Raw genomic sequence first — 25,222 nt, 5'->3', positions numbered from 1 at the left:
TTTCTTCTCACAAACATACTGCCTATCTCTTCCCTTTTACTCTCATCTGTACCACATCCACGCACATTAAAAGACCCAAACCTTAGAATACTGGTTGGAAAACTCCTAGACCCTCTTATGCCTTTACTTTTTTTTTAGGAATGTCCCCTGTGGGGCTACAGGTAGCAGGTTTCCTAGTCCTAGCCCCGTCCCACCACAGGGTAGGAGAAAAAAGGAAATGAATATTCGGAGAAATGGTACAGGACAGTAACAAGGGGTTGGGGGACAGCATAACGGAGGGACAGTCATAGTATAATAAAAGTATCATCATTTCTCTATGAACAGAGTCTTCCTCTATCATAGAAAAAATGATGTGTGGCTCTGGTCTGTAGAGGCACCCCATATAGACCCTAAAGTATCAACTGCATGTTACTTTGCCACAATAACATATAGCCAATACCCCAGACAGTGGGTGGGTTTGAAATATGGAATATAAAAGAGGAAGAGTTTAAAGGTGTTTGAGATGAAAGGTCAGTATGGTAGGGGTTACTAGGTTAGATAAAGTAAGAAATATGGAGGTGAGGAGGAGGGCGGGTGTGGAAAAGAGTTGGGAGATAGGGTTGATGAAAGAGTATTGGGATGGTTTGGACACATGGAAAGAATGAGTGAAGGCTGAGTTGGAGGGAGTGAACATGAGGGGGTGACCGAAGTTGAAGTGGATGGATGGGGTAAAAGGGGCATTGGGAAAGAGGGTGATATTTGTTGTGGAAGGAAGGGAGAAGAAAGAAGATAGGGGTGAGTGGAGAATGGTTGTGTGTGGATGATGCTGTGGTGGATGGAAGGGAGTGGGTGGGGGATGGGGGGTGAGGAAGTATGTGTGCATGATATTCTGATGCAGCCTGAAGGGATTTCTCCATGTCTACTCTTTTCCTGCTTGAGGGAACAAAGTGGGGAGTTGCCAATTAAATGAAGCAGCCTTGCTGTAGATGTGCTCTCTTGCTACAATGCTTCTGACCCAGGGCAGTGGGTGAGATGCAGGGATCACCCATCATCCAGGAGAAGCCAAGAAAAGAGTGAGGAAGGGGTGGTGAATGGGAATGGAGTATGTTGGATGAAATGGGTGGGAGTGGATGCCTTTGACTTTGGCTACCTCCCTTATAAGGGAGAAAAAGCCCTTGATATATGTATATATGTATCACTTACTAATAGTGAAATTCCTCTCCTTTGCCTTCTCACACCGTAACTACCACACTCCCATCGCTAACTCCCCTTTCCTTTTCAGTTTCATTTCACTCAATGCTAAAATATCCACCTTTCTTCTCATAAATATACCAATCTCTTCCCTTTTACTTTCATCCAAACCCCACTCACATATGTTCAATGACCCAGTTATTAGGGTTCTGGTCTTATTCCTCTTCCTAGACCCATTTACACCTTGACTCTGCAGAAGAAAAATACATACATACATATATATACCAAAGGCTTTTTCCCCCATATAAGGGAGGTAGCCAAAAATCAAAGGCATAAAAACCACTCCCACCCATTCCATCCCTATCACACTCCACTCCTCTCCACCTTCTTATCTTGGCACCTACTGGGTGATAGGTCATCCCTGCATCTTGCCCACTGCCCTGGGTCAGAAGCAGTGTCAAATGACACAGCACATCCACAGCAAGGCCACTTCATTAAATCAGCAACCCCCCCTCAATATTTATCATGCACCTGCATCCTACAACATATAAGAACATAGTGGCTGCAATCATCTCCCCTCTCACATACACACACACCATAGGGAAATAAAAAAAATGAAGTATCAGAAGTAGTAATGGATAGGTTCAAGGAAGCAGCAACAGTAAAAACAGATGAATGATGTGACTCGGGTCCATAGGGTTGCCTCAAAACTGTCCCTAAACTACTGACTGCATGTAACCAGTCATCACCCTATTACAGGAGATTAAGCCAACAGGATTTACAGCTCAAAATAAAGTTTGACTTCGAGAAAAACTTGATAAACAATTAAATTTTCTCAAACTGTGGCATAAAATATGCAAAAGAGAATATTTGGTTTTGGTAAAGACAGTCAACAAAAGAACAATATGAAGAATACTTAAAGAGCAAATATTGGCAAACTGGGTAAAAATGATAATCATATTCCTACCAGTCAATCCTTGCACAGCATCTGGTAGGGAGCGAAGGTTGTTTCCACTGAGCATTAGGACTGAAAGGCCCTTCAAAGAACATAGTTCTGCAAATAACAGGACAGGATACAGGTTCAACAAACAGTATTTTAGATGATGCATGTAGTACTAAATCTCTTTCAGCTGTGCATAATAAAGATGCTACAGAATTTTACTAAGTTCCATTTACAGCTTTCATAACCTCTTTTGCATAATAATAATGGAGAAGAGGAGGAATGGGAAAAAGTAGAAGGGAGGAAGCAAGAGAGAGGGAAGGATGGGGTGGAAGGGGAAATAGGAAGGAGATGGGAGGAAAGGGAGAAAAGAGGAGTGGGAAGGGGATGGGATTTATCTAGTTGTATTTTATGGGAAGGGGAGCTATGCTCGTGGTGTCCCACCTTTGTATCTCGCAGTGTCTAGTTTGCTCTTAAATTCATGTATGGTTTTTGCACACACTATTTTTTTTTATCCAGTTTGTTCCACGTGTCCACCACTCTATGTGGAAAATTGTTCTTTTTCATATCTTTTCTATAACTATGTTTTTTGAGTTTCTTTCCATGTCATCTTGTGTTTCTCTTGTCCCAGTTTAACACGTCCTCTCTATCGAGTATTTCTGTGCCCTTCATGATTCTATAGATGGTCAGTAGGTTGCCTCTCTCTCTTCTTTGCTCCAGAGTCGGTAACTCAAATTTAGCCAGTCTCTCTTCATATGACAAGTTTGAAAGTGCAGGAGCCATTTTTGTGTCTGCTCTCTGGATTCTTTCTATTCTTTTTGGTACTGGGTGACCACAATGTCGCTGCATATTCTAGTCTAGGCCTTATCATTGTGACTAATATTTTTTTAATAATTTCTTCATCCAAATATGTAAATGCCACTTTTATTGATCTTAGCAAGTTATAGGATTCTCTGACAATTTTGTTTATTTGTTTACCATAGGACAAGTCGTTTGAGATAATTACAACCACTCCTCGTTTAACGACGACAATTGGGACCAGCGCGCCGTCGTTAACCGAATTGGTCGTTAAGCGAAAGTGTATACTGTACATATATGTACATGTACTGTATGTACAATGTCCAGCAATACATGTATCTTTATTTTCGTGTATTTTCCCTCTTTTATACAGTACATTAAAGCTTTATTTACTGTTTATTTATGGTGGTTAGGTTCCTGAAATTACCGTATATGACCAAATCCGCATATGCTGACATTCCATATTGAATACCGGGTATTTTTTTAGTTTCGACCATGGGCGCAATATAGCAATAGAAAATTAATTATTAATTTTGTAAATTAAAATGTATCAATGTAATATGTAATTTTGTGGGCGGAAATGAAAGTAAAAAATACCTTGCTACAAGAAAATATGCTAATGAACGAAGTCGGTAGCATAGGCTCGGGACGCCATCTGCCAACGTCTCTCACGACAACGACAACGAGGATGAGCCAGATGACATTTAATTTGCAGGTAATGATTTATTAAACACAGGTTAGGTTAGTTTAGTTTAGGTTAGACGAATTAATTTATCATCCTTTCATTTCTTCAACATCGGTATCTATCATAACAAACATGGTGTACCATTCGTCCGACATGACTTCGTTACTTACGAAATCTGTTTTAGCATTTTTTTTTCATTTCCGCTCACAAAATTGCATATTACGTTGATACATTATAATTTACAAAATTAATAATTAATTTTCTATTGCTATATTGCGCCCATGGTCAAAACTAAAAATTTACCACTACCGGTATACACTGTACCCCAAGTAGTTTTTGCAGCTTGCAGGATGGTAATGTAGACCTATGCTTCAGAACACTTTACCTCACAGCTAATATCCACCATACAAATTCATTTATAACATCATACAAATTTGCCTCAGCCAACTTAATTATCGTATAAGACGTCGTAACTTCGGGAGATTTACGTTAAACGTCATAAAGCCCGTCGTTACTCCGAGTTGTCGTTAACCGAGTAGGTCGTTAAACGAGGAGTACCTGTATATTAATTTGCAAATAAATGCTTAAATGGTAAATTTTCTTTTGATACTTAAGCCTAATACAAAATCTCCTTAGGTGCAGGAATTTTTTTCACAATTTGACAAAAAGAAAGGCATTTTTGAGAATTTTAGGGAAAGGTTCATTGTTTGCCACTACAGGCTTTTAAATTTGAAAGAAGTCATATCCCTAATGTGCACTGGGTAATTCAAGACAATTTCATTTATGTCAATGATCCTTCTAATGAAAAGGGTAATCCATTCAGCACCATGTGCTATCCATCCATCTAATCTAGTTGCTACCAGGCTATTTCATTCATAGTCATATCAATTCTTCCATAAAGAAGGAATTATACTGATCCTCAAACCTATATACACCAGAAGGTGCTTCTGGATTATTTCTGGCTTCTGCAAAGTTATTCTATTCATTTGTGGCACCTATTTAGTAAGTATTGGAAGAAAGAAGAAAAAAAGAAGAAAAAGAAAAATGAGGAGTTTGAGTATATTCTTAAAGCAGAGAGGAAAATAAGGGAGAAAGGAGAGTGGGGGTAAGCACAATGGGATATCCAAGTATATGGTGGATACTTGATAGGCACATGACCAACCCTCTTACCTTCAGGAAAACTACTAATTTTGTTGTACACAGCTACCAAAGATCTCAACTGTGACAGTCGTGACAGTGTCGTGGGCAAGGCCTTGATGAAGTTATTACCAAAGTCAAGAACTTGCAAGGACTGGAGTTCACCTTTAAACAAAGAAAACTGTGATAAGGAATCAAGACAAAATCTAGTAAATACTAGGGAAAGGGCAAGAGGTATAGGGGGAGGCAGAGCGATACCCAGTATTTGGCATACTGATATGATAAATGATGTGCAGGTGTTTGCAATGTATGTAGTTTGCTTTGTGCTTTAGTGATAATGTAATCATTTCTACTGTAGTATCTAAAAGTGATTGTTTAATTTTTTTCTTTTAATGGGAATAGTATGCCACCACATTCCCTTTTCCCATGAATATGAGGGTCTGGAAGAAGGGATCCCACCAGAACCCTAGTAATTTGGTCATTAAATATGCATGGATATAGTACTGATGAGATGAAAGGGGCAAGAAACTTGTAGTATATTTGTGAAACCCTATAGCATTTAATGTGATGTTCATGAACAATGTGATGGTGGAATGGCTTTCTCTGTAATCCATGTTCATTGGGGAGGATGTTACTTGGATTTTAATTCAGACCAGTCTTTCCCAGGGCAGTGGGTGAAATGCAGGGACTCCCTGTCATCCAGGAGGAGCCAAGAAAAGAGTGAAGGAGGGGTGGTGAATGGAAGTGGAGTATGTGGGAATGAAATAGGTGGAAATGGATTTATACTTTTGACTGTCTACCTCCCTGGTAAGTGGGGGGGGGGGGAAGCCCTTGGTATATGTATGTAGGTTATGGTGAAGAGGAAGTTGATGGAGTTACTGGATGCTAGGTCTACTGGTGATTACATAATAACATAAGAATGAAGGAGACTGCAAGGGACCATAAGACCTACACTGGTGTATGCCCAAAATGTCTCCTGCTCCATTTTCAGTGTATAAAATGTCTCCTGGACAGGATGTCTCCAAGATAGAATGTCTCCAAGACAAAATGTCTCCAGGACAAAATGTCCCCTAATTTTTCTAAATGTGTTTAATGGTATATATTTATATATTTATGAAATAGTTATATTCTATATTTATGTCTTACTATAAAAATAATTAGGATATGAAGTTAATTGAGGAGTTATTTGAGTACTGTTCTAAGATCAAAAGCATGACAACACAAAGTCCAACATGATGTCAGACAAAATCCCATATATGATATTTATTCTGTATTTATTTTTTTAGATATGTTTTTGGATATGTATTTTAACATATTTGTGAATATGTGATGCACCAATAAATTAATAGACAAGTGATCTGTCTTTTGATTTAGAAAGACGCAGTAAGACAATACATTTAAGATTAAGTAAGCTAACTAATCAGTTTGCTGTCCCTTTGATCTAGTAAGACAATACATTTAATATTAAGTAAGCTAACTAATCAGTTAGTTTGCTGTCCCTATGATCTAGTAAAGGATTTGGGAGAGAGGGTTGATGAAAGAATATTAGGATGGTTTGGACACATGGAAAGAATGAGTGAAGAAAGACTAGTAAAAGAGGTATGGAAGGCAGATGTGGAGGGAGTGAACATGAGGGGACGTCCTAGGATGAGGTGGATGGATGGGGTGAAGGGGGCTTTGGGGAAGAGGGGAATGTCTGTTGAGGAAGGAATGGAGAGGACGGAAGACAGAGGTGAGTGGAGAATGGTTGTATATGGATGATGTTGTGACTGCATGAGGAGGAATGGGTGGGGGGGTGGGGGTGGGGTAGTATGTGTGAGTAAATTTTGACGCAGCCCGAAGGGATTCCTCCCCGTCCTCTCCTTATATGCAAAGGGGGACGGAGAGGGGGGGTCGCCGATTAAATGAAGCGGCCTTGCTGTGGATGTACTGTGTCTTGCGACACTGCTTCTGACCCAGGGCGGTGGGCAGGGTTCAGGGATGACCCGTCATCCAGGAGGTGCTCAGATGAGAGGAAGGGTGGGAGGGGTGTGGAGTGTATTTAGGGATGAAATGGGTGGGAGTGTTTTTATGCCTTTCCCTTTGTGGCTACCTCCCTTGGAAGGGGGAAAAAGCCTTGGTATATGTATGTATGATCTAGTAAGACAATACAATTAAGATAAATCCAGTTATACAGTATGCCAATAAATCGTAGCTTAATTTCAATTCACTTGATCAAACAAGTCAGTTTGATTAAAAGTATCAATTCAATCAATCAAATTAGCCATCCACAGTCCACTGGTGAACAATGGCCTCCTTCATAGCATTCCATGATTCACACGACCACACCATCCTCTGCCACATCACTCCTGCAAACTTCTCAATCTCGTCTCTCCACCCTGTCTGGTCACCCTCTTCCATGCTTCCTATCTCATAGCATCCGCTCAGTAATACACTTGCTCCATCGCTCATCAGTTGTTTGCACTAACTTACCTGCCCAATTCCACTTCCTCTCTTTCACCACCTCCACAATATCTTTCACTCTAGTCTGCTCTCTCACCCAACTTGCTCTCTTTTGGTCTTTCAGCATTATTCCCATCATTGATCTCTCTATTCTCCTCTGTGCAGTTCTTAGCCTTGTATCCAAGTCTCACACCCGTAGAAAGGTAGAAAGCCTCTCAGGATTTTATCATACTTACCAAACACTTTCCAACCAATTGTAATACGTCTTTTTATTTCATTATCATGATCTTTTGTCACTTTCACCGTCTGCCCTAAATAATTATACTCTTTAATTTCTTCAAGACTCTCACCATCAATTATAATCTCTTTACTTTGAACTTTCGTGTTGAACATTACTTTGGATTTGGTCTTGTTAATTTTTAAACTCACTTTGAGACATTCCTTGTTTAGATCACTCAGCATATCTTGCAAGTCTTCTGCTCTTTCTGAAATAAGAATAATGTCATCTGCAAATCTTAGGTGGTTCAAATATTTGCCATTAATTTTCAAACTTTTCTCTTCCCAACTTAACCTTCTGAAAATATCTTCCAAGCAAGCTGTAAATAATTTGGGTGAAATGGTATCGCCTTGCTATACTCCTTTCTTGATCTTGATCTTTTTTGTATCTTTATGTAGTCAAATTATAGCGGTACCTTTTGCATAGATCTTTTCTAAAACCCTTACAATCTGTTCATTTGTACCCTGATTGCAGAGCGAGTTTAGTATTGCTATTTGTTCTACTGAGTAAAAGGCCTTCTTGTAATCTACAAAAGCTAAACACAGAGGTATATTGTATTCTGTTGTTTTCTTGATTAGTTGGTTAATCACCTGCAAATGGTCTAGAGTCAAGTATCCGCTCCTAAAACCTGCTTGTTTTCTCTGTTGGTTTCCTGATAAAATTTGACTTAGTCTATTTGTAAGGATCTTGGAGAATACTTTACATTTGATAGTAAGCTAATTGGTCGGTAGTTACTATGGTCCTTCTGGTCTCCTTTTATGAAGCAAAATCACTATAGCATTGCACCACAACTCAGGAACGCTTTCCTGATGTAAGCACTGGGTGTACAACTGAGCTAACTTAATATGAACTTCTTTCTCTGCATCTTTCAACAGATCTATTGATATACCATCTTCCCCAGGTGCTTTTCCTAGTTTCATATTTTTTAGAGCAAATTCTATTTCTTCCTTTGTAATCTCTGGTACACTACTAATGTCTACAGATGAATTTAATGACTTAACTACGGTCTTCGACAAGTAAAGCTCTTGGTAAAATTATTTTACTCTTTTACCATTCTGTCTCTGCATTTATAGATTTCTCCATTTCTATCTTTCAAACATATCATTTGCTGTCTTCCTAAAGCATGTCTGTGCTCAGTCACTTTAATACTTTTACATACATATACCAAAGGCTTTTTTTCCCCTTACAAGGGAGGTAGCCAAAATGGAAAAGGTATAAAAACCATTCCCACCCATTCCATCCCTAATACACTCCACTCCCCTTCACCCTCTACCCTCCCTCTTATCTTGGCACTTTCTGGATGACGGGTCATCCTGCATCTTGTCCACTGCTTTGGGTCAGAAGTAATGTCGCAAGACACAGCACATCCACAGCACGGCCGCTTCATTAGATCGGCGACCCACCTCTCCGTCCCCTCATGCAGAAAAAGAGAAGACGGGGAGAAATCCCTTCAGGCTGCATCAAATTTTTCTCACATATACTACCTCACCCCACGTCCCCCCACCCATTCCACCTCATGCATCACAACACCATCCATATACAACCATTCTCCATTCACTCCTGTCTTCTGTCCTCTCCTGTCCTTCCTCAACAAACATTCCCCACTTCCCCAAGGCCCCTTTCACCCCATCCATCCATCTCATCCTAGGTTGCCCCCTCATGTTCACTCCCTCCACATCTGCCTTCCATACCTCTTTTACTAGTCTTTCTTCACTCATTCTTTACATGTGTCCAAACCATCCAAAATACTCTTTCATCCACCCTACCTCCCAGCTACCTTTCCACCCCCGTTCTCCTCCTCACCTCCTCATTTCTCACTCTATCCAACCTAGTAATCCACATCATACTTCTCAGACACCTCATCTCAAACACATTCAAACTCCTTCTCTCTTCCTCTCTTATGTTCCATGTTTCTGCCCCAAACAGTGCTGTTGGCACAATCACTCCTTCATACAATCTCCTCTTAGCCTCCATTCCCAAATGTCTATTCCTCATTACACTTTTTAATCCTCCAAGGCATTTACTCACTTCTCTCAATCTACATTCTATCTCCACCTCTACTCCTCCCTTTCCTGTCACATTCGCACCCAAGTATCTAAAACTATCCACTTCCTCCAGTCGCCCTCCCTTAATGCTCACTTCCAGTCTGCTGCCACTTTCACCCCTTGTACATTTTTTTTTTTTTTACCCACATTTATCTTTAACTTTCTTCTTTCACACTCTCTCCCAAACTCTCACCAACTTCCTCAATCCCTCCTCTGATCCTGCTACAAGCGCAGTGTCATCCACAAACAACAGCTGGCTCACCTCCCACTTTTCCCAATCCCTGACCACCCACCCTTGCATTCACCTCTTGCACCACCCCATCCATGTATAAGTTGAACAGCTAGGGCAACATAACACGTCCCTGACAAAGTCTCACCTTTACCTTGAACCATTCACTCTCTCCATTTCTAATCCTGACACATGCTCTACTACTCTCGTAAAAACTCGACTTCCTAGAAGCTTTCCTCCTATCCCGTATATCTGCAAAACCTCCCACAGTGCCTTCCTGTCTACCCTGTCATAAGCCTTTTCCAGATCCATAAAAGCCCAAAAAACATCCTTACCTTTTCCTATACCTTTCTCACATATCTGTCTTACCACAAAGATCTGATCTACACAACCTCTACCCGTCCTAAATCCACACTGTTCCTCACCAATTACTCCCTCTCTTCCTCTCCTAATCCTCTCAATCAAGATCCTCCCATAAGCCTTCCAAACTACACTTAACAGGCTAGTCCCTCTGAAACTACTACACTCACACTTGTCCCCTTTTCCCTTGTAAAGTGGAACTATACAGGCACTCCTCCAGTCCTCTGCCACTCTACCCTCTCTCAAACATTAAATTACCTCACCAGTCAGTCCACCATCACTGTACCTCCTTTTTGTTTTAGACATTCTGCATGGCATCCATCCAGACCAGGTGCCTTACCTGCTCTCATCATCTTAACAACTGCCTTCACTTCATCCTTCCTTATTTCTCCTCCATTTTCCTCACTCAACACGGTCATTTTCTTAGCACTTCCCACTGCAACTATCTTTCCCTCCCTATCCTCCTTCACATTTAGCAACTCCCTAAAATACTCTATCTTCCCCATACTGCCTTCTCTTCCATTATCATCTCTCCATCTGCACCTTTTACCTTTTCTTCTCTACTTGATTTGCCTCCTCTTCCTCTCTTAATTTCTTTCCAAAACATATTTTTATTACTTTCAAAATTTCCTGTCATACTCTTACCCCATTTCACATCTGCTCTCCTCTTTGTCTCCTTTACCTTGTGCTTTACTTCTCTTTTCTTTGTACCTCTCATATGACTCCTATTTTGTAATCAATCTGTGAAAGCTTGCTTCTCTTCTACAGCCTTCTTTGTTTCCTCATCCCACCATTCAATACCCTTCCTTCTATTTCCTCCCATCTTTCTTGTTCCACACACCATCTTTGCACACTTTGTAACTCCCTCCTTGAACCATCCCCATTCCTCCTTCACACATAGCTCTACTCTATCCTTCACTCCCTCCCACTCCTCTCTCAGCTTCTTCTTGAACTCCTTCTCCTTTGCCTTTTCATTTAAAGAGTTCACTCTAAGCATCTCTCTACCTTTTGTCCTTTTCCTCTTTCTCCATCTATCCTCCACTCTCAACTTTCCTTCCACCAAAAAATGATCTGATATTCCCCAACTCTCTCCCCTTAGCACATGTACATCCTTAACTCTTCCTATTATACTCCTACCTACTACTACATAGTCCATTAACACTCTACCACCCTTCCATCCACCACCTCTCCCATGTGTACTTATGCTTGACTTTCTTCCCCAAGAGTTGGGGGCCAAACGGCAGCAACTACCCCTGGCCACCGGCTCTACGCAGGTGGCACCGATCCCCAAGAGGAGCTATGCCTACCTTAGGGAGTACCACAATCCATTTTCTGTCTTTTGTTGATAAGCTTGTTTAGTTCTACTCTATTTCGTCTTTCCTGCTTTTAATCTGCATTGTCCTCCTTTTAATTAGGCCATTTGTAGCTTTGGAATATTTGTTTTCTCTAATACTTTTGTACTTCCTACTTTCTCTGCTGATTCCCTAATGATATTCACTAAATTCAAATTCACATCTTTGACGGTGTCCTCATTAGTTCTTAGAGCTTCAAATCTATCTTTAATTTCTAACTGGAATTCCTTCTTATCTTTAACCTTTGCAAGGCTTATTTTATCTTTTTAAAACTAGTTTATTTCTCTCAGCTCTACCGATGTTGACTTTATTTATGACCATAACATTGCTAACGCTCTTTCTCTCATCTCCTAATATGAAGTCTACTTTATTCTTTGTTGTTCCATTCGGACTTCTCCAGGTCCATTTATGACCTACATACTTTTGGAAGAAAGTGTCCATTATCCTCATGTAGTTCTCTGCAAAATTGACTAACATCTTGCCTCTGTCATTTCTTTCACCTACTCCAAACTTTCCAATGCAAGACTCATTTCCCATCTTCTTCCCAACTTTAGCATTGAAGTCACCTATTACTGTGTACTTACTTTTTTCTTGATCCATTACCTGACTTAAATCATCATAGAAGGATTCAATTTCATTTTCTGAACTCTGTGAAGTTGGTGCATAAACCTGAATTATTTTTAGAGTGTACCTTTTACACAGCCTAATCACAATCAAAGCTACCCTGTCTGTTAAACTACTGAACTTGACTACATTATGAGCAACTTCTTGGTTGATCAAGAATCCTACTCCACTAGATCTTTCTTTGTCCTTACCTCTATAGTAGAACAGGTGGTGACCATCTTGTAATTGTATCAGCTTTTCTTCAGCTCTTTGGACTTCGCTCAGTCCTATGATGTCCCACTTGATATTGTCTAGTTCTTCCATTAAACTCTTCAGCCTGTGGTTTTCTGAGAGAGTTCTTATGTTGTAAGTATGGATCATTTCCTTCATACTGTTTAATGTCCAAGGCTTGGATCTGCTTGGACAGTGCTTACTCACATTCGGTGGCACACTGCCTGTAAGTACATGAGGCAACGTGGTTGGACCTTTAGGAGACGATCCAATAGGAATACCTGGTTTTGTTTTGTTTTTACTTTTCATGGTTGCTATGAAGGGCTTTTGGCAGTAATCTCACCTCCTTGCCAACTAGTTTCTGGTGAGATATTTCTTTGGTGTCACCTTATTCATTATATTCGGTGAAGTCCTCTATATCTATAGGGTGCCCAATGGTCCACACCGTCATTATGTTGATACCCCATATATCTATGGGAAATTTCTCTGTTCGCCATCAGGGGCATGTCAGTTGGCAGTGGGTCCTGCAACTGTGCATGTATTTACCTAGTTGTATTTTGCGGGAAGGGGAGGTATGATCGTGGTGTCCTGCCTTTGTATCTCACAGTGTCTAGTTTGCTTTTAAACTCATCAATGGTTTTTGCACACACTATTTCCTTGTCCAGTTTGTTCCAAGTGTCTACCACTCTATATGGAAAACTATTTTTCTTCAGATCTCTTCTGTAGCTGTTTTTGATTTTCTTTCCATGTCCTCTTGTGCTTCTCCTGTCCCAGTTTAACAAGTCCTCCCTATCAAGTATTTCTGTGCCTTTCATGATTCTGTAGATGGTCAGTAGGTCACCTCTCTCTCTTCTTTGCTCCAGTCAGTAAATCTAGTTTAGCCAATCTCTCCTCATATGACAAGTTTGCAAGTGCAGGTGCCATTTTTGTGTCTGCTCTCTGGATTCTTTCTATTTTCTTTATATTATTTTTGGTAATGGGTGACCACAATGTCGCCGCATATTCTACCGTATATACTCGTCTATAGGTCGAAATCTTAAGGAATTTTTTTTAGGCCAAAACCTAGGGGTCGACCTATACTCAAGTAATAATCTTGTTAGTTTGAAATCCAGACATGACAAGAAAGGCTAGGAAGAACTCTTACCTTTTCTTTAGGTTCAGAAATCAAAATATTTACCTACTAGTTACTACCAGTAAACAATGGGGACATAAAATACACGGTATGTACCAAAACATGTGAAATTCCTTCTTGATACGGTAACCCCATACTGTGGTTTTACCCGTTTGTTAAAATTCTTAGCACAGGCGAGCTTATTATATTATGTATACTATTATTGTACCCATAGTTGTTTAAAAAATAATAAAATGCTCTGATATTCTCAATTTTAGGTATTTTTTCAGTTTCAACCATGGGTGCAATATAGCAATAGAAAATTATTTATTAATTTTGTAAATTAAAATGTATCAACGTAATATGCAATTTTGTGGGCGGAAGTGAAAATAAAAAATACTTTGCTACAAGCAAACATACTAATGAATGAAGTCAGTAGCATAGGATTGGGACGCCATCTTGTCGTCTGTCAATTGACGGCCTCGGTACAGTACTTCCGACAGTACCTCGCCAGGTACATTTTCTTGAAGGAATGTTATAGAGCGGAGATACATGCATTCCTTCAAGCTGCAAGAACTTTGTATACCCCGCAAGCTGAGAGAGTAGTTGAAAAGCCCGCCAACATCTCTCACGACGACGAGCCGGATGACATTTAATTTGCAGGTAATGATTTATTAAACATAGGTTAGGTTAGTTTAGGTTAGACGAATTTATCATCCTTTCATTTCTTTAATGTCGGCATCTATCATAACAAACATGGCGCACCATTTGTCCGACACGACTTTGTTACTTACGAAATCTGTTTTAGCACCTTTTTTGTTTTTTATTTCCGCTCACAAAATTGCATATTATGTTGATACATTATAATTTACAAAATTAATAATTAATTTTTATTGCTATATTGCGCCCATGGTCGAAACTAAAAATTTACCCAAATTTAGCTTTCTATATGGTATACATTACTGTTACCATTACCAAAACAATGCATAGATCTCACCATCACAAAAACAAACTGTTCGGTATTGCCAACTTGTTACTGTTACAGTGACACATGGTATAATCCTAAATATTTTAACTAAAATCCACCAAAATCGTTTTCCTTGCTGTCGTCATCTTCACCACCAAACAGCTCCTCTCACTCACTTCTGTGTAGAGTATCATCATACGGATCAACTTCATCAGCCATAGGAACATCAACATCATCTTCCTCCTCCACATTATCATTAGCCGGATCATCCGCACAGTTGAGATTACAAGACTACTCTGAGACACTGTTGGTTAAAATCGTTTCTAACGAAACACGCCTAGCCAGTTTATTCCATATACCGTACATTACTTGGTAATCTGTTCAAGTTTTTCACTCCTCTGAAATGGCAACTTCAGTGAAACTTATTAAATATTAAAATCAGTGAACTTGAAAAAAACAAATCAAAATACATCAGAATTAATGAAGTGAAAACAACATAATAATCAATTGCTATACCAGGCAAGCCATGCCACTTCAAAGCATTAAGACAGTGGAATGCTCACAGCACCAAAACAAAAACAAGCCACTCGACTTGTTCATGAGGTATATGGAAAATTCCAGATTTTTTGGCCAAAAATGGGGGGTCGACCTTTACACGAGATCGACCTATAGACAAGTATATACGGTAGTCTAGGCCTTATCAGTGTGACCAATATTTTTTTAATAATTTCTTCGTCCAAATATGTAAATGCCACTTTTATTGATCTTAGCAAGTTGTAGGATTCTCCAACAATTTTATTTATCTGTTTGTCATAGGACAAGTCGTCTGAGATAATTACACCCAAATCTTTTTTGGATCTCTCCTTCTTTACCTCCTTGGTTCCAATTTTATATTGTCCTGATATTCTGTTTTTGCTTTTTCCAATCTCCATTATGCACTTCTCAATATTGAAGTCCACCTCCCATTTCCGACTCCAGTTCCATACTTTATTCAGGTCTTCCTGCAGTGATTCGCAATCCTCTTCAGTTTTTACTTTCATTAACAGTTTGGCATTGTTAACAAAGAAGCTCATGTAACATTTCACATCCTCATCCATGTCATTCACATAAATAGCAAACATTATTGGAGCTAGTACAGATCCTTGCAGTACTCCACTGATCACCTCTTTCCAATCTAAATATTTTTCTCTGAGCATTACTCTCATCTTTCTACCAATCAGGAAGTCCTCCATCCATTCTAGTAGGTTCCCTTGTATCCCTTCTATATGTTTGAGTTTCTTTAATAATTTTTTTGTGTGGTACTTTGTCAAAAGCTTTTTGTAAGTCCAGGAAGGTACAGTCAGCCCATCCATTCCTTTCTTGCACTATGTCTATTAATCTTGAGTAGAAACATATTAAGTTTGTGGTACATGATTTTCCTTGTCTGAACCCAAATTGTCTTGGGTTTATTATATTGTTGTCTTCCAGGTGTTTTACCCAATAGTTAGTTGGATCTTCCTTGTTTCCTCCTTTATATATTGGTACAATGTTAGCATTTTTCCAGTCTTTTGGTATTTTTCCTTCTTTGAGTGAGCAATTTATTATGTTATGTATTTTGTCCATTAGTTCTTCTTTGCATTCTTTTAGAATCTAATCTGCAATTTCATCTGGGCCATGTGATTTCCTGATGTCAAGGTTTGATAGGTGTTCTAATATTTCTTTTTGTGCTATTGTTATGTCGCTCATGGGAGGAGATTGCCTTTCATTACCTTCGTTCCAATATTGTGCTTTCTCTCTAGTGAAGACAGCATTAAAGTAATTTTTCATGATTTCGGCCATTTCTAAATCTTCTGTGTATTCTATATTTCCTAGGCATAGTTTCACTATTTCATGCTTGTTTTTAAGTTTACCATTCACGTATCAATAGAATAGTTTGGGTTGCTCTTTGCATTTATCTATAATATCCTTTTCATGGTTCCTTTTTTCTTTTCTTCTCACTTTAACATACTCATTTCTATAGTTTATATAGACTTGCCATGTGTGAGCTGTTCTTTGATCTTTTTTACAAAACCTGTTTGATATGGGTGACTGTGCAGAAATTTCCTCTCTATCAACACAGCTTTTGTAATCATCAAGATTCTCAAGCCTATCCACCACGTCGAGGTGTCAACTCTTGGATACAAAAAGTAGTGTCCTTTAATTCATTTTCACAATATATTGTCATATATACTGCACACCAATACTGCACTAGCCTGCACTAGTCCAGTTTTTGTATGTAAATTTTTTTTTCATACATTTTCTTGCAAAAAACCTCACTCAAAATTATTTTTTGACCAACTTTTTGAAGGGCACTTAGAAAATGAGGAGGGGGTGTTGTGTCCGTCACCCCCATAGATCCTCCACTGAATATCAAAATAAAGATATGAAGGATTTTGGTTGATGGGATTATGTCCTGGATTTTTATGTCAATTATCACCAATCCTTACTTCCATTTCCCTGCCATACCCTAGAATGCAAATGATCAACACACAAAAAAATTTATGAATAATTCAGAATAATGAAATTTTATTTTATTTATATCATCACATTTCAGTTGTATGTCTGTTGGTTTTTAGTGGTTAGGAATGCATAAGCAACTGATATTGCACTATCACCGAATGGTACTCTTATCATGTATGGTTGTTCAAAAAGTCTTGGTGCCATTTGATATTTCCCATCCATAAACCATTTGTTGGACTTTGATAGCATTTTTAGGCCTTCGTCACTGGCGAAGATGATCATTCATCCTTCACTGTGGATATGCTCTTTGTTATTGTATGTTAGAAAGTGATTGCCATCTTTTGTTTCAGTCCATACACCCACCAGGTTGATCTCATCTAAGGATGCTGGTTCCTTCAGCATATTCTTCCTTTTTACTCTACTTATTGCCTTGGTACAAACTGCCATTGATGGCATTCTAGCTTTTACATCATCATTTTGGATGTTTGACATGACCTTGGCGAATATCTGACTGGGAGCGTCTAATGCATTCTCTGCTGTCTGCTTCATCTTCTATTGTCTTAATTATTTCAATTTCTGTTGTATCTCGTCTGTGGTTGTGTTCCACTTTCCATTCTGGGATGGCCATCTCTAAATTTGTCATAAGAGTGCCTATACAGTTTGATCTTCAACTACAAATCCATCTAATTTTGCCAGATCTCTCAAATTGTTTCATACAACAATAACTATTATTACCGTACATAACTTTGGTTTTCCTTTCACTGATGTGATGTTTCCATGTTCCACTTTCTCTTCTGGGATGGCCATCTCTAAATTTGTCATAAGAGTGCCTATACAGTTTGATCTCCTACTACAAATCCATCTGATTTGCCAGATCTCTCATATTGTTTCATACAACAATAACTGTTATTACATAACTTTGGTTTTCCTTTCACTGATGTGATGTTTCCATATTTACACTTTGATATTAACTGATTGATTTGATGAAGAGATGTAATTTTGAGGGTAGTTGGCCAGATAAAGAGAGTTGGGTTTTAAGAATTTGGAGAGGTGTGATATTGGAGGAAAGGGATTAGGGTTGAACAGAGGAGAGGCGACATCATTTTTTTCTTTATACCCTTTGATGGTAAGTATAGTTTGTTTGATAAGGTCTAATCATTATGAATATACTTACTGTGATCATCAAAACCAAAATGAAATATTATTGACAGGAGACATTATGGATGGAGACATTTTATGCAGAAGACATTTTATGCAGGAGACATTATGAACCACAAACCATGGAGACATCTTGGGTGGAGACATTATGAACCACAAACCATGGAGACATCTTGGGTGGAGACATTATGTACTGGATCCGCTTAGTGTGGATTTATGCCTTTGACTCTGGCTACTTCCCTTGTAAGGGGGGGGAAGCCCTTGGTATGTATGTATGTAGGTTATGATGAAAAGGAAGTTGATGGAGTTACTGGATGCTGGGTCTACTGGTGGTTACATAATAACGTAAGAATGAAAGACTGCAAGAGACCATAAGGCCTACACTACAGCAGTTCCATGTCCATTACCACCTATCGTTCCCATCCATAAAGTTGTCAAACCATTTTTTTTTTTTCAAACAGTTTCATTGCTCACTACATGTATATTAAGTCTATTCTATTCATTGACCACTCTATTGGTACACCAGTTCTTGCCTATTTCCTTCTTAAATCTAAATTTGTCCAATTTAAATCCATTACTGTGAGTCCTGCCCTGTTGTCTTAATATGATGACCTAGTTTGCACCACCCTTGTTAAAGCCTTTGATCCACTTGAACATCTCTATCAGATCACCCTCCATTCTGCATCTTTCCAGAGAGTGTAAGGTAAATTTCTGAGCCTATGTATCATATTGGTCATTCTCCTCTGTACTGATTCTAGTGAAATGATATCCATTCTATAGGACAGAGACCAAAACTGTACAGCATAGTCAAGGATGGGTTTAACTAATGCCAGATACAGTTTGATAATTACTTCTGCATTTTTATTCATAACCATCTTAGTAATGAATAGTTTGTTTGCCTTTAGGATATGCTCTCTTCCAGATCATTGTTGTGCACCCAGGAGAGGTTGAAGATATATATTAGGTCTGGTATTGCAACTGAGTGTAGATATTTTAAGTGTAAGGCTCATATCCTGTCTGAGCTTTTGGCATGAGATTTTTATTTCCATTTCATCATAACATTTTTAATTTTATAAAGTTACAGAGAATAAATATCCTGAGATTAAATATGAAGCACAACTCCTTCAAAATACATTATTACCAATTAAGAGGTATACACCTGGGAGCTTGTTGCTTCACTCACACCACAGTGGCAGTCCCCATGGTCTCTCAAAGCAAGCTCCCATGCAGCCACCCTTCCCACTCCAAACAGCTCTTGACAGGTTCAATCAACTTGCCCAGGTCATAAATTCTGTGGGTGCCCCCTTCAGTTCCTCCATCGAGAGATACCTCTTGTGGAGATAACCCTATGAGTAGGATCAACATAATGGAGATGTGCCACATGCCCATACAGCCAGAGTTGACATTCATGAAATATGCTGGTAACTGGCCTAAGCTGAGTCTCACAGCATAGCCTCTGGTTTGATACAAAGCCATTCCAGTGATACCACATGATTCTCCGAAGGCATTTAGTACCAAAGACATCAAGAATCCTCTTCAAGTCCTTATTCAATGTCCATGTCTCACAGTTATACAGCAAGACAGGGAACACAAGTGACTTGCAGATTTGAATTTTAGTCATCCTGCATAAATAACGACAATGCCATATGCTCTGGTTGAGAGAGTCAATAATATAATGGGCAATGCCAATCCTTCATAGTATTTCCTGGCATGACCAACCACTCTTATGTGTCACAGATCACTAGTGACTCACAAAATTTTAGGCAGAATTGTATATATATCAACAGCTGATTAATTAATAAATTAATTACAGTTGGAGGGAACAGAGTGGTTTGGAAGAGTATTACAGATTTGCGTAATTGAAGTTCAAAACTCTGAAGCTTCAAATTCCAAGACTTAGAAACTCTGAAACTTTGAAACTCCAGAGCGCGAAGGGTGGAGGAAGAGAGAAGGACCATAAAGGAACAGTCGACAGACAGAGCTGGCAGAAGTCAGGACTGCTGGAGCTAAAATACGGCCTAGCCGGCGTATCACTGTATCACCATCACGACTTCGTTCTGCATCAAATCGTCTGGGTGAGCTTGGACCAGTAGAAGTACGGCGGGTGAGGAGCTGCAGGCTGGACCAGTCACTTTGCTTCATCATTTGGCTTTGTGAGTGAATCTCCACCCTCTACCTCCCCCCCCCATCCAGTGATAGGTGTCGTCAGTGCTAATTCGGATATGATGGATACACACGGCTGGAAAAAGCTTATGAAGCATTGATTTTCACAACAGGTGTATCTACCAGAGTTGTGACTGTATTCTGTAAAAGTTGTGATAGTTGTGAACATTGTGAATACTGTGGACATTGTGAAGTGCCAGTTGCTGTCGCCCTGCCGGTGATATTTCTCTGTCTTAAGCAGTCGAGTGACATCGAAATCTAAACTCATTGCTAGATTGCTTGGTTAGTTATGTGTATGTGTGAATATATATATAATTGTTTTATTACTACTAATTATTGGTGTGAGTGACTGATTGTTAATTATTAGATTGTAATTTAGACATGTTTGAATTGGCCCTTGCTCTCCGACATTTAACATATGCACAACGCTATATAGAAGGAAGTACCCACACAAAAATTAAGTAATTTATGCAGAACCCTTGTAGGCCAGTGAAGCTGCCGCAGTAAGTTGAATTGTATACAGTCGTACCTCGGTACTCGACCGCCTCAATAATCGAACAAATAGGTGCTCGAACAAAAACTTTTATTAGAAAAAGAATCGGACCTCGAAAAGATTTTCGGTAATCGACTAGCTCGAACAGCGGGTTAGCATCAGTTCGACTCAGACCGCCAGCGGAGTAAGACGTACGCAGATTGTTCGAGTATTTCTTCCCAGAATTAAACTAATACGTGTTGCTCTAGCCCTTAATAATGGGTCCAAAGAAAGACAGTGATAAGGGGAAAATTGGTTTCGGTGTTCGAACAAATCGGTGCTCGACCACCACCTCAGAACGGATTATGGTCGAGTACCGAGGTACGACTGTATATGTACCTATTGCAATTAACATTTAGTCAACTCCAACTGAGGTGTAAAGTTCTGACATTATGCATTACAATACAAAGGTATGTAGTGTTTTCCACATGCATGGACAGACTGAACTGTGTCATCCAGTAAGACCCCCAAATTCCTGGAACTTGGTCTTGGTTCAGGAGACCGGAAGTCCAAGCATCTCACCTCCCTGTGCAGTGACTAGTCTTCTAAAAATCCAACCATGAGTACTCCGTTTTACATTCCTTCCTGCATATGCTTTAATATCTTACCTATGGCTTCTGGTAGAGCCTGAAGTTTGTTGCCATGGAGATAGAGGTAGGTCAGTTGGGACAATGCTCCAATGCTTTCTGGCTTGAAAAAACAAAAAGCAAGAAAATTTTCTTAAATTTGTTTACTCCTTACCTAATAAATATATCTATATACCAAGGGCTTTTCCCCCCTTATAAGGAAGGTAGCCAAATCAAAAGAAATATAACCACTCCCAACCATTTGGGTGATTTGGGTCCTTATAAATCTAAGAAAACATGAAATATAAGAAACTCAAAAAGACTCATTTACCTCTACACTCTATTAGTGCTATATTCCTGATGATTTCAATGTTACTCTCCAAAAAATGAAATCACATCATTGTATTAGCTACAACTTAAAAAATATATATATGTATATACAATAGTTGGCATAAGTCTGGACCCAATAATGCTGACATCAATACTTATGCCACAAATTTGAAGTCCCTCACCCTCAATATCCTGAGCAAGCCAGATAATTTTTCATATGCTTGAAAGCAAAACCAAGGTTGGCTGCCACCAGGGCATACAGTGTTTCCAGGCTTGGTGCTGTTTGAGATTTGACAGGGGGATTATTACATTTCTGGAGCTCCGTGCTTTGCCTTCGATTTTATGTAAATTCTCAGTGGTTTGGCATCTATGTTGTTGTTGTTGTTGTTGTCGTTCCCTAGACTGTCTGTCCGAGCAGTCCCGTCTCCCCAAGGAAGGCCACAGCCGAAACTGGGTTTTCCCACAAATCCTTTATAGAGTGTATGTTGTGTTGTTTGCGTGCATGATTGTGTATATTGTGGCATCTATGTTGTGTATATTGTGGCATCTATGTTGCCAGCTATGGGTACTGGACGTGAAATTGAATGTGATAAGATTGCTTCTATAGTGGCCCTATGGCAGGGCATTCTGTGAAGGAAATATCTGAAAATACAGGAGTTACAGTGTGTTCAGTGCAACACTGGTTGTTACATTTCAAGGATGGTAGGGGGGGGGGGCATCACTGCCTATCCCATGTCAGTGCTGTGGCAGATCCAGAAAACTCACACCATGCACTTTAAATGTTATTAAGTGTGAGATAGAATAGTCTCCTCATATATTTGCTAAACAAATTTTGCAGGAAAACCCTAGGTTATTAGGTGGTGTGTCTCTTTGCACAGTGCAACACTGCTCCCCCCACCATCCTTGAAACATAACCAAAGTTGCACTGAACACACTGTAACTCCTGTATTTTCTGAGATTTCCTTCACAGAATGCCCTGGCTTAAACAGGGCCACTAGAGCAGCAACCTTGTCACATTCAATTTCACATCCACAACCCATAACTGGTAACATAGATGCCAAACCACTGAGAATTTGCATAAAATCAAAGGTAAAGTGCAGAGCTCCAGAAATGTTATCCTCCCCATCAAATCTCAAACAGCACCAAGCCTGGAAACACTGCATGCCCTGGTGGCAGCCAACCTTGGTCTCGCTGCCAGGCATATGAAAAAATATCTGGTTCGCTCAGGATATTGAGGTCAAGGGACTTCCAATTTGTGGCATAAGTATTGATGTCAGCATTATCGCATCCAAACTTATGGCACCTATGGTATATGAATATATATATATATATATATATATATATATATATATATATATATATATATATATATATATATATATATATATATATATATATATATATACACCCCATCTGGGGTATTGGCTGCTTGTTATTGTGGCTAAGTAGCATACAGCTGATGCTTTAGGGTCTATATGGCTACATGTCATTTTGTCTGTGATAGAGGAAATCTCTGTTCATGGAGAAATGATACTTTATTATACTGCGACTGTCCCTTCATTATGCTGTCCCCCCACCCCTTGTTACTGCCCTGTACCATTTCTCTGAATATCAATTTCCTTTTTTCGCCTAACCTTGTGGTGGGGGAAAAGAATACTGCCACCAAGTCTTCCCACTTGAGTCGTAAGAGGCGACAGAAAACAGGACAGGGATTGAACTAGGCATCCTTCTCCCTCTAGCCCCAAAGGGGACATTCCTTAAAAAAATAAAATAAATAAATAAATAAATACATAAATAAATAAATAAATAAATAAAAAATAAATAAAGGCATAAGAGGGTCTATGAGTTTTCCAACCAGTACCCTTAAGTTTGGGTCTTTTAATGTGTGTGGATGTGGTACAGATGAGAGTAAAAGGGAAGAGATAGGCAATATGTCTCTGAGAAGAAAGATGGATGTGTTGGCATTGAGTGAATTTAAGTTCAGAGGGAGGGGTGAGTGTGAGTTTGGGAGTGTAGTTAGGAGGTTCTCAGGAGTGAAGAGAGGATGAGGTAGAGAAGGGGTGGCTCTACTAGTAAGTGAAGAGATAGGAAAGTGTATATTGGAGTGGAAGGAGGATTCTTCAAGGTTAATGTGGATGATGGTGAAACTGGGAAGGGAGATGTGAGTTTTTGTAAGTGCATATGGGCCTGGTAGTGAGAAGAGTGTAGAGGAAAGGGAGTCTTTTTGGATGGATTTAAACGAGTGCATAGAGGGATTAGGGAGAAATGTCAATGTAGTGATATTGGGAGACCTTAATGCTAGGGTAGGAAATGAACCAATAGATGGAGTGATTGGGAAGTGTGGCGTTCCAGGAAAAAAATGTAGTTGAGAGTTGAAGGTGATGTGTCTAGAGAGTTGATAGCAAATACAGTGTTTAGGAAGAAAGTCAAGCATAAGTATACATGGGAGAGGGTGGTGGATGGAAAGGTGGTAGAGTGTTAATGGACTATATAGTGGTCACTTGGAGTATAGTAGGAAAGTTAAGGATGTACATGTTCTAAGGGGAGAGAGTGGGGGAATATCAGATCATTTTATGGTGGAAGGTAAGTTGAGAGTGGAGGATAAATGGAGAAAGAGGAAAAGGACAGAAGGTAGGGAGGTGCTTAGAGTAAACTGCTTAAATGAGAAAGAAAAGGAGAAAGAGTACAAGAAGAAGCTGTGGAGTGGGAGGGAGTGAAGGATAGAGCAGAACTGGGAGTGGAGGAGGAATAGGGATGGTTCAAGGAGGGAGTCACAAGGTGTGCAAAAATGGTGTGTGGAACAAGGAGGATGGGAGGAAATGGAAGGAAGGGTAGTGAGTGGTGGGATGAGGAAGCAAAGAAGGTTGTAGAAGAGAAGAGACAAGCTTTCACAGAGTGGTTACCAAATAGGATGAGGGAATCATATGAGAGGTACAAAGAGAAGTAAAGCATAAGATAAAGGAGACAAAGAGGAGAGTAGATGTGAAATGGGGGAAGAGTATGACACAAAGTTTTGAAAGTAATAAAATGTTTTGAAAAGAAACTAAGAGACGAAGAGGAGGTGAATCACATAGAAAAGGTAAAAAGTGTAGATGGAGAGATGATAATGGAAGAGAAGGCAGTAAGAGGAAGATGGGCAGATTATTTTAGGGAATTGCTAAATGTGAAGGAGGATATGGAGGGAAAGGTAGTTGCAGAGGGAAGTTCTAAGAAGATGACCAAGATGAGTGAGGAAAATGGAGAAGTAAGGAAAGATGAAGTGAAGGCAGTTGTTAAGATGCTAGCAGGTAAGGCACCTGGGTTGATGGATGTCATGCAGAATGTCTGAAAAAAGGAGGTACAGTGATGGTGGACTGGCTGGTGAAGTTATTTAATGTTTGTTTAAGAGAGGTGTCACATAGCCAATGTCCACTTTTTTTTTTCCCTTTTCTTTCTCATGTTGGTCGTTAGTTGTCTACTAGCACATAGCTTACCCACCCCCCATCTGTCATCTGTGTATAGTATCACACCCAGAAAGTCAACATCTGTCAGATCATAGTGGGAGTTTTTGGTGCCCTGCCCTCAGGTCACATATGGACGCTGTTAGGGCAGTTTATGTGTAAATTACCAGTTTGTATTTTTGGTTATGTTTCTTTTCTTATTATTTTA

General features: G+C 39.5%; 1 protein-coding gene across 3 annotated transcripts in view; it reads right to left on the bottom strand.

Annotated features, from left to right (window-relative positions):
• The window catches only part of LOC143027239 (uncharacterized), a 75,564-nt gene that overhangs the window by 32,251 nt on the left and 18,091 nt on the right, over nt 1–25,222 (bottom strand). For 2 of the 3 annotated variants that reach the window (XM_076188483.1, XM_076188485.1), the window contains exons 4-6: nt 21,287–21,368; nt 4,764–4,895; nt 2,138–2,224 (exon numbers count right to left, since the gene is read on the bottom strand). In XM_076188483.1, the coding sequence (XP_076044598.1) occupies nt 2,138–2,224; nt 4,764–4,895; nt 21,287–21,368 (301 nt within the window). The remainder of the gene's footprint in view (nt 1–2,137; nt 2,225–4,763; nt 4,896–21,286; nt 21,369–25,222) is intronic. The other variant, XM_076188484.1, reaches the window with a different exon arrangement.

This window comes from Oratosquilla oratoria, chromosome 7 (assembly GCF_046742065.1).
Source record: "Oratosquilla oratoria isolate Oo_2021 chromosome 7, ASM4674206v1, whole genome shotgun sequence".
NCBI classification, from domain to species: Eukaryota; Metazoa; Arthropoda; class Malacostraca; order Stomatopoda; family Squillidae; genus Oratosquilla; species Oratosquilla oratoria.
This window is presented reverse-complemented; position numbering and strand designations above follow the sequence as displayed.